Source organism: Malurus melanocephalus, unplaced genomic scaffold, assembly GCF_030028575.1.
Source record: "Malurus melanocephalus ecotype Western Australia unplaced genomic scaffold, MMel_1.1 scaffold_886, whole genome shotgun sequence".
In the NCBI taxonomy this organism is placed as follows: Eukaryota; Metazoa; Chordata; class Aves; order Passeriformes; family Maluridae; genus Malurus; species Malurus melanocephalus.
This window is the reverse complement of record NW_026624118.1, coordinates 5,534-16,214: the sequence shown is the minus strand read 5'-3', so window position 1 is coordinate 16,214 and position 10,681 is coordinate 5,534. Positions and strand designations below refer to the sequence as shown.

The window sequence follows — 10,681 nt, the reverse complement described above, 5'->3', positions numbered from 1 at the left end:
TTGTTACATTTTGGTTGTAAATGGCAGCTTTTTAAGTCTTGAGCCATCTGCAGAATGCCCCTAGTGTATGAATACAGAAAAGCTTTCTGCAAACCACAAATATAACTGATTAAATGTAAGTAGGAGGTAAAAAAAAAAGAAAACCCATCAGTCCTAGAGTAATTGGCTCTGCTGGCAGCATAGGGAGACTTCTGCAGACAAAAGGGCACAGGGCAGAGATTGATCCAGCAGAACACCTAAGGCATCTCTGGTATCCACCACCCTGTGCTATTTACATCTCTCAGCAGGAACAGCCTGAGATGAAATCCTGAGGAGAGCTGGGAGAAAAGCTGGGAGAGCTGATGGAAGAGCCAGGTTTGTAATCAGTGGATKCAGCTCCCCTGGGAGGATCTTATCAGGGGATATTCATCAACATATATTTGCATCAATGAAAAAGGYTTTAATTCTGCATACAGCTCAGTGTAACCCTGTTATCACAGAAGGGAGCAAAGTCCAAGCTCAGCATAAGTGATCCCTTCGTGCCATTACAGTGCTCTGAAGAAGGAAAATACCACAGAACCATTAAGTAATCTATTGCTTGTACTTCCCTCTTTGCTACACATATTTGTGTCCGTGAAACATGGAAAAAATTTCTCTCCAAGAGAAGGACAAACTGGTTTTGGAGAGCATTTTTCAGATCTGCTGCAAGCACAAGAAGAAAAGCCTCGTTAGGATTCAGCTGGGAATTACAGTGGCAATTCCTCAGTGAATGGACAACAAAATGAAAAATGGAAACTATGAATGTCCTTGAAAGGTATTTCATGACTGAGAGATAAAGAGAAATCTATGGGATATGCCTGTGTCAAGTGTAATATAAAATARCAAGAATACTGACAATTAATAATACTGAAATAAACATCATCTTTCCAATCTTTAAAGCCCCATGTTGTACTCAGAAGGTTGTTTTTACAATGCCCTCGAGCGGGATGATTATTGTTATTATTGTTTCCATCCCACAAAGCATGAAATTGAGACTTGGWGGAGATGAATGATTTGCCTGGAGTGACTTGCAAAGCTGGGATCAGAGCCTGGAGCACCTGGTGTCACCAGCGAGATGGAGATGAGTGTCAGKGCAGCCAATGACAGGCTGACAGCAAATGGCGTGACAGGTACATACCCAGCCAGATAAGCAAATACTTTGTAAATACTTTGTAAATTGAGAACGGCAGGATTTTCCATAGGTGTAACATGGAAATTCAGCTGACAGTGAGCAGAGAGGAGCTCGGGCTGCCTCCAGGTGAGTCCCTCCCTGCCCAGGCTGGCAGTGCCCGGCTCCAGCTCCTCTCCTGGCCCTTCCTGTGCCTGGGCACCAGCAGGGACATGGGGTTTGGTGCCATATCAGAGTCATCGAGACCCCAGGGAAGTTCTCTTGGATATGAAAACAACTGGTGGTTCAGGGAGTATTTGTAATAACGTGAAATGCTGGATCTCCTTCTCAGGGGCACATTATACTTCACCTGCATTAGCTTAAGAAACAGTCTTCAGCTTTAAATAATCCCGAGACTCCCAAAGGATTTTCCTCGAGGGAAAGCTAATCTTTCTCATTTTCATTGCCCTGTTGAATGTGATAATTCTGCTGCAGAGCACTCCTGGGAATACCTCCAGCATGTCCATCCTCTGCCACCACCCCACTCTCCATCACCCAGCCCAGGACGCCCATGGAAACCTGAAGTATAACCCCCGTCTTTCTAATTTTTACCAAGCTAATTACGTGGGAGCAACACCTTCGCCCGGGGGAGGCTCTTCTGCTCATTTGTTACTCGAAGTAGTAATTTTTCCTGGTCAGACCTGCGCTGCTGTTCCTGAAATGCCCGCGGGAGATCCTCGTGTGCCGTCATTCCTCTGCTCCCCTGTCATTCCTCTGCTCCTCTTCCTCCCCTGGGGCACAGCGTTGCCTGCCAGGGGCTCCCAAGTCAGGTGAGGACAGAGCATCAGAGCATCGCCCCTGGCCCCCTGAGAGGATGTGGGGAGCAAATTTCCGTCTGCAGACTCCAGCCAGGAAGTCAATCAAAGTTAATTCTGGTCAGAGTCTTCCATTAGGCATGGAGATCCCATCATTAGCAGATCTCCTCATCACAAAGTGAAAATCTCTTTGATAAAATGAGGGCTGTGACTGCTGGCAGGGCTTGACATTTGTTCTTGTGTAAAAGCAAGAGCTGGGTTAAAATTTTTTTTTGAATTTTGGAAAGAAAAAAAGCTGCCATGAAGAACACACAATTCCAGGAAAATCAATAGTGAAGTCACTGTTCTCCTTTGCAAAAGCTGTGGAAATTTGAATCACCTTTGGTAAGGACTGAAGTTCCGAAAGTAAGAAAGAAACATGGACATCTCTGCTTAATTTGAAAAAAAAAAAAAATTGAAAAAAACCCTCTGTGGGTTTTTTCCTCATTGAAAAAATCCCAGAGTCACAGGATGGGTTGGGTGGGGAGGGACCTCAAAGACCATCTCATTCTACCCCCCTGCCATGGGCAGGGACACCTCCCACTAGACCAGGTTGCTCCAAGCCCTGCCCAACCTGGCCTTGAAAAATGAAGGACCATAGAAATCCTGATTAAATTAAATTGAATGGTTGTTCAGCAGTAATTTTATAATTCTTTGATGGAAAAAAGACTGCTTGTGGTCAGGCTGCAGGTGGCCTGGCTGCTGCTGTGGCACCAGAGAGCCCTGGCACCGGCTTCGCTTCCTGATGATGGTTCTAACAAAGGATGGCACCCACRGAACCACCACAGAGTCCAGCAGTGCTGGATTTGCAGTGTCAAGATAAAATTGAGCTTAATGAACTTGCCCAAATGGCAGAAGCAATATTTGTGAGCCATGCTTCACCTGACACATCCATTATGCCACGTGTCCAGGTGACCTGGATGCCAAACCCAAAGCTGAACCACACGTGGGAGAGAGGCAGCCAATATTAGCATGGCTATATTAATGTTATTAATAAAATGAAAGATTTGGATGACAAAACATTTTAATTATTTCTCGTCTTCCTCAATTCAGCATTCCAGGACTAAAAAATAAGTTTAATAAATTTTTTAAAAGACATTTTCTATTGCTCTCTCTAAAGTTAACACCTAGATGGTATTTGGAGAGTTTTCATGGTGCTGGTTGCAACTGGGTCAGACCTCTGTAAGGTCAGGCATCTCCTGAAATTGTCCCCATTACTGTTTCAGAAATATTATGAAACATCCTGAGTGACAGCGAATATTCAGTGAAACTGCATGTTTGGTGTCCAGGAAATATCCTTTTGTACTTTGGATAAATATCTGACCATTATGTCTACCCATGAAAGCAGCATAACAAAGCCAGACCTCTGCAAGAGGATGTTTTTATGGATGCAGATTGAATACAAAGAAGAATGAAGACAAACCATCCCTGGTACATTCCAGTGCAATATTCCCCTGTGCTCTCCCAGAGTATTTGAGATCCACTGACCCCGACCAGGGGCTCATCCTGGAATGGGTCAAACCTTCACTGCACGGCCCAGGGTGGTCTCCCAGCCCTGCTGCCAGGGATTGAGGGCAGCTGAGAGAGGGGGCACCCTCTCTTTTGGTCACAAAGGGGTCGGACAGGCTCTGTCAGATAGGATGCCTTTCCCACAGCTTTCACTTTCCGGGTAGACTCRCCCACGCCAGGGATGGATAATTGTTGTGGTGTTTCGTTCCCCGGGCACTCTTGGGTATCGTCGGGTTTTTGTGTCACTGTTGTTGAGTTGTCATCACAAGTCAGACCTGATGATTCAGGAAGTAACATTTTTGATGTAGTTTTGAAACACGCTTCTGTTAACCAAAGCATCTTTGTGTTGTGGGATTTCTGGAGACAAACGCCTTTGGGGAATTATTTCCGGCTGAGAAAAAAAAAAAGAAAACACCTCCTTAGCCAGGTCACAAGGAGGAAGAATAAACAGCACTTCTCCAGCGGCACGATCCACAAGGACTGGTATAAATAGAGGACCAGGGGACAGAGGGATCACAGTCAGATCCTGCAGCGAGCTGAGCACTTGCCTTGGGCTCTGTCGGCTCCGCACCCACACCATGAGCTGCACTGTCAGGCAGGTTGTCACCACCTGCTCCCAGGGCAGGGGCAGCGCTGGCAGCAACGCGGCYGGCACCGGCAGGAGGGTCTCCTCTGCCTCCTCGGGGAGACACGCTGCCTATGACTTGGGTGGGGTGGTTGGCAGCTTCTCCGGTGGCAGCGTAAGCGAGGGATTACTCGGGAAGCAGCTGAACGCCGGCAGCGCGGCCGGTGGGAGCTTCGGAGCCACCCAGAGGGCTTGTTCTGTCCTGGGATTCAGCGGTGGAGGCATCTGCACTCGGGCTGGTGGTGGCTTCTCCAGGGCCGGTGCTGGCTGCGGGGATGGGATCCTGTTTGCTAACAACGAGAAGGCGACCATGCAGAACCTCAACGACCGCTTGGCCTCATACCTGGACAAGGTGCGGCTCCTGGAGGGGGACAATGCCGACCTGGAGTGCAAGATCAGGGAGTGGTACGCCAAGGTAGGGCCCAGCTGCGAGCCACGGGACTACAGCTGCTACCACAAGGAAATTGAAGACCTTCAGAACCAGGTAAATCCTTGTTTGTCAAGAAAATCCTARTATTTCCTTGGGCTTGGCTTTCACACATGCGTAGAGCCCTGTCAAAGGGCAGAGRCAGTGGCTCTGGAGGGGCAGGTGAAGCCATGGTTTATATGATGTGATGGTGTGTGGGAGGGGGATTCTGCATTTACTGAGAACTGATGCTTCAGAACAGCCAGCTCCATGTAGCTGGCAATGAATTTCCCTGCTGTGATCCCACCTAACTGAATAACAACCCCAATATATGGAATCATTATAAAATACCCCAGGTAGGGGATTCCTCCAGGGTTTTCTGGAACCAGAGGAAGCTGCAAGCTCACATCTCCTTTATGTTTGTTTTCCAGATCCTTTGTGCAGCCATGGAGACTAACAAAATCCTTCTGAAYATTGATAACAACAGGATGACTGCTGATGACTTCAGGGTGAAGTGAGTACAATCTGCTGGTTCACAGAAGGGCAGGTGAGGGGTGGTGATGGGGAAGTCCCAACCCTCTGCCTGTCACACTGTGCAGAAAAACACAGATCTCTGATACCACTGGCAATATTCATACCACTGCATGCCTGAAATGAAAAAACTCAATCCTAATTTTCTTCCCCTGACSTCAAGTGAAGGGCTTGCTGTCTTTGCTGATCTCTCTTTGCTGCCTGTGGTTTAAGGTACGAGACCGAGTGTGGTCTTCGGCAGAACGTGGACGCCGACATTTGCAACCTCCGGCCYGTCCTGGACCAGCTGGCCAGCTGCAAAACCGACCTGCAGCTKCAGTGTGAGGCTCTGACGGAGGAGATGTGCTGCCTCAAGACCAACCACGAGGAGGTCAGCTCTCTCAGGGAATTCWGAAGAGGAAGGAAAGTCCCTCCAAGGGTGGATATTACTGACAGAGTTGGTGAATTCCCTGCAGGAAATGAGCTGTCTGAGGAAACAGGCCACTGGGGATGTGAGCGTGGAGGTCAATGCCTGCCCTGGCCCTGATCTCAGGAAGATCCTGGAGGATCTGCGGTGCCAGTACGAGACRCTGATGGAGCGCAACCGCAAAGAGACGGAGCAGTGGTACGCCTGCAAGGTACCCAGCTCTGCCCCTGGGGGAAAGGGAAAAATGAGGGATTAGGTGTCTTAATAACAGCAAGTGTGTCTGATGTGCTCAGATTTAACTACACTGCCTGATTTCTGTGTTGTGCCCATGGCAGAGGGGCCTCCACATGGTGTCACAGGGTGAGAATGGAATGAACTGAGCGTCAGCTTTGGACATGTGGGGTGTGGGGAGGCCCTGGCCATCACAAGATGCAGCAGGGAGGTGAGCAAAGGGCTGTTCTTTTCTGACTTTGCAGGTGGAGGAGGTGAATCTGGAGGTGGTCACAAGCAGCCAGGAGATCGAGTCAAGCAACAAGCAGGTCACGGAGCTGAGACGTCAGCTGCAGGCCCTGGAAATCAACGTGCAAGCCCAGCTCACCATGGTAGGAAATGCCACGACAATTCACAGCTCCAGCTCTCGTGATCAGGGCTGTAGCTGCAGCAAACCCAGGTACCTGTGTGTTGATTTTTTTCTCAGAAAGAAAACCTGGAATCCTCGCTGGCGGAGACCGAATGTCGCTACAACAAATACCTGGCTGAGCTGCAGAACCAGATCTCCTGCGTGGAGCAGCGGCTGGCTGAGATCCGAGCGGAAATGGAGTGCCAGAACCAGGAATACAAGACCCTCCTGGACGTCAAGTGTCGCTTGGAGCAGGAGATCCAGACCTACCACTGCCTGCTGGAGGGMGGCCAGCACGACATCATGTAYGCAGACAGAKCTGGGCACCCCAAAATCTCTGTGCTTTGCCTTACAGGGTTATGAAAATTCATGATTTTGGTAGTAAAAGCAGCACTTGGTGAGGAACCAGTGCTGACCTGTTATCAGAGAGGGTCCATTAGCAAACTATGAGGATTTGGCTCTGATGAATGTCCAGGGAGCACTCCAAAGACCATTCTTGGGCCAGAGAACAGTCCCTGGCACAGTGCAGCAGCTTTTTAAGGGCAACTTCCCCAGGAGCTGGGCAAGGTCCCCTACAAACAGTCATGTAACTGAGTTTTATKGGCTTGCCAGAATGAGACAGGATTAGGGACTAGCAGCTAAATTAACTGGAACAATAAACTATCCAAACATTTTCAGTTTCACACAACAATTTTAATTAAAGTTTTGGAAAATTTAATTTGTATGCAAAGCAGCTGGCTCTGCCCTGCCTCCCATTGACTGAGGTTTTGAAACAGCCAGGCTGTTAATTCCAGACATGGCTGCATACACAAAAAAACTGGCCTGAGCACCCACCTACTCCTTTTGTTTWGTTGGAAAAGCAGGTTTTGGAATGGTCATGCCCTGTTGCGGGCTCCTATGGACCTAACGCTCCAGCCCTATATTAATTACATGAAAAATCAGCTTTTGTTCCAAAATGCCCTTTGCAAGGGCTGAAGTGACACTCTTAGTGCTTGCCTGGGGTAATCCTGAGTGTCAGATGGAAAAAATTCAGCTGCCAAAAGACAGACAGGGGCAGGGTGGATGGTGGCTGCAGCTGACCCTTGGGGCTTGTGGGGCTGAAGAGACAGAGCTAAAGAGTGAGCAGGGGAGGGAGAGAGATCCGCAGGGTGGGAATGCAGGGGTCTGAGTGTCCAGAGCTGTTTYCTTTCCACAGAGGGTCGGCAGGAAGAGGAGTCGGTGCCACATCAGCCGGGAGGAGCGGGGGGCTGAAAGGCAGCCTGTGCCAGCCCTGCCTGCCCTGAGCCTGCTGTCAGGTGAGGGGGACTCGAGGAAGTGGGAATATGAGCTGCCACTTCAGTGCTGGGGAACAGGAGGATGAAAGAGAGGTCTCCAGGCTTTTCTCAATGATGAAGAGAGGCTTTTCCCTGGAATCAGGCACTCAGGATCACAGCTGTGACTGTTGGTGATAGAGCACTGGGATTAATTGGGCTGTGGTGGGAAGCAGTGGCAGGGGATGCCGCTGTGGGATATTTATTTATTTATAAACCTCTGTGCAGAAATGGTGTTTGACGCTKGGGGGTGCCCAGTAGTAAATGTGTGTTTAAACAAGACTTTCAGCACAACATGGGAATGAGAAAGTGGCCGGGAAATCAGTCAGTCACAAGTCTTTCAATGAGTTTCAAATTACAAAGTTTCAGATTTAAAGTTATAAAATTCAGCAAAGCTGGGGAGAACAGGGGAAGAGAAAGGCCAGTACAAAAGCAAAGGGGTGTAAGAGCAAGGCACAGGATACAGAACCTCCTGAAAAAGTGATTCTTCCCACTCTCCTTCAGGTCACTGCAGWCCAGAGTCCCTGCCAGCCCCTGAGGAGCTCTCTGAAGAATAAGTCATTTTGAAAAACAAGGCAAGAATAACCTGGGAGTTCTTAGCTGTGCTCCAGCAGCAGCCAGAGGGACTGTGCAGGATGGTACCTCCTGCACCACCCTCCATCCCTCACTCAGGCTCCCCTGGGTTGTGGCAGTTCTCTAACAGCGACCAATACTTGTCTCCAATAAAACTTTGCTCCTGTGACACAGCCTTGAACCTGAGAAATAATTTCTAAAAGTAAATCGAAATGCAAGTATTTAAAAAAAAATGTTATGCAGATAGTGATATTTATCATACAGCTTTGATTAGAATCCATCTCTGATCTCWGTCCACACAGCAACCACTCCAAGGAAAAAGGAAAATAAGCCCTGTTCCCATCAGGGCTCCAGCTGAGCTCAGAGGCTGAGGATGGGGATGAGGGTGGAGGAGAAGGAGCAACCGATGTTGTGGAAAGGGTTTTTTGCTACCAGAGGAGGAGGCATAAGCCAAGACATGAAATGGAAGGTGATGAGGAAAGAAAAATCCAGGGAGGCTGGGCAGAGGGCAGGGAGGGAGTCTCAGGGCTGTCTGACTGACAGAGACCTCAGAAAGAACAGGGAGTCTTCATTAAAACAGGTGTGTTCTAATATAATATTATATAATATATAATATCACAGACTATCATGTAACACACAACACCTTTGAGTTATTATGGATGCACACTCACAGAATAAAATCAAGAAGAACAAGTTTTCTCAAWTAATACCAAAGCAGGAATTTTGAAAGCCAGGCTCTGCTGGACTCTCCACACCCTTCTGCTGAAGGAAAACAATTCCCAGAGAAAACACTAAACAAAGGACCTCTAAATGGATTTGTAAAAAAGGCAAACAGGAAGAACCAGCTGGTAACATGTGGGAAGATAAAAGGGTGAGACAAATTAATATGTGGGAGAGAATTTTTTTAAAAGTGAGACACAATAAACGGCCAGAAAAAAAAAAAAAAAAAGCTGCTGGTGTTTTATAATCCCAGAGAAAGGAATGACAAACATATTTAGGAACACAACTGCATTTTGCTGTGTGTGCAAGCCAAGGCTCAGGATCCAGCAGCAGCCTCTGAGTGATGCTTGGGACGGGCTGGGAACGGTGGCACAGCCCTTGCTCCTCGCTGTGGGGCTCTGGCAGCTTTTCTCTCATGAAATATTGGATGGGGTTTGGTGACTAACCTTAGACAGAGGCCTGACATGAAGCTCCTAACAATAAGGCTTTGGGGGATACGATGAGTGTGAATTAGTGGCTGTTTCTAAAGAGAGAAACAGCTCAGATGGTTCTGGAATGGCCTCTTCCTGGGCTCTGTCCAGGACACTTGTTAGCCCTGTGGAATAATTGCTCTAATGAGCTCCTGGACAGGCTCTGTGTTACTTTCCCTGCTCAGCCCTGCATCTCCCATTCCTGCAGCACTAATTAACACTAACACCGAGCGTTTCGGGGTGATTTAACCCAGCTCGGTGCTGACACGGCACCTCTGAGGTCACYGCGTGGCATCTGTGCAGAAACACAACGCTGCCCTCCCTGCCCAGTGTTTATAACCTGGACAGAGATGGGAAATGGTGACAGCTGTGGGGACAGCACCAAGAGACAAATGAAATACAGRGGACATGGGACAACAGGACAGGAGTGACCTGGGACATGGACTGTGGGCAAAGCTCTGCCATGCTCCTCACACAGCAGCTCACGGCTCATAGGAGCTGGTTCTGTCCTCTTGTRACATGCAAATCTTGTAAAGCAAGAACAAACGAGTATCTCCAAGACAGAGAGACTTGGGCTGAAGGTACAGGATGGAGAGAGGAACCCAAGCATACAAACAGCAAGGGTGGATGCCCCAGAGAGAGGAGGGGGTGGTATCAGCACTCAGGCTGGTAAACAGACAGTGAAATGCACTGTGAGCTCCAGCAGATGTGGCTGTGCCATACAGAGAGTTACATCAGCATCAGGAAAAATCCCCGAGGAGTGAGCACATCAGAGGTTTAAGGGATCAGWGAAGAAATGGGAAGAAAACAACTAGTTTTGCAAATTACCAATGCTGGAAATCAGCCCTGAGTTCCAGACTGCACAGCACAGGCAATTATCTCTGATTACAGGCACGGTGCGTTTGGAAAAGCAGTTCATATTCTGGTGTGATGCACAAACTGTAATTTCTCTATAAAAGTCTTTTTTATATAACATGCAGACAGGTACAGCCTCACACCCACAGTAACTATCTGTGGGGTTTACATTCTTGTTTATTGGCTTGTGTAACATTTCTAAAGAATTACAAGAGACGAGCAAACTGTGCTGTAACCCAACAGGAGATCTYTCAGCTCAGTGTGCTGAATAACATAATCTCATCTGCTAGAATGAGCCACATGCTGAAAGTGTGTTGAAATGAAGAGACTTTTTAGCACAAGTGTGATATGAAGATAAAAGAAGACAGTTTGGGGAGTTCTGGCTGCCCTGCACCTTTGCCTGCCTGGTTCTGTTGCACCACTGGATGATATCTGAGCACAGGAAGCACCCAAACACTCCAGGCTGTCAGGCTCTGGCCTGATCCTGTGGCTCTGCAGCAGAGACCACAGGCTGAAGCCTTGGTTTCCCTCCCATCCTGTGCCATGCTCAGTTCTCTGTGCAAAGTGGAATTGCTGCAGTTTCATCACCCATCACTGTTCCCATCTGTTCTAACAAATTCTCCAGAACACTGCCATGATAACCKGTAGTGCCACCAGAGATGCATCCACCAGAGATG

The 10,681-nt window shown here is 48.2% G+C and overlaps 1 protein-coding gene across 1 annotated transcript; it reads left to right on the top strand.

The window, feature by feature from the left end:
- The first annotated feature begins 3,990 nt into the window (after positions 1–3,990).
- Positions 3,991–8,128, top strand: LOC130585427 (keratin, type I cytoskeletal 19-like). The gene is made up of 8 exons (XM_057385912.1): positions 3,991–4,598; positions 4,952–5,034; positions 5,265–5,421; positions 5,507–5,668; positions 5,934–6,059; positions 6,155–6,381; positions 7,272–7,371; positions 7,891–8,128. Exons 1-7 carry the CDS (start codon positions 4,068–4,070, stop codon positions 7,357–7,359), a joined length of 1,374 nt encoding a protein of 457 aa, XP_057241895.1. The 5' UTR covers positions 3,991–4,067; the 3' UTR covers positions 7,360–7,371; positions 7,891–8,128.
- The last annotated feature ends 2,553 nt before the right edge of the window (positions 8,129–10,681 follow it).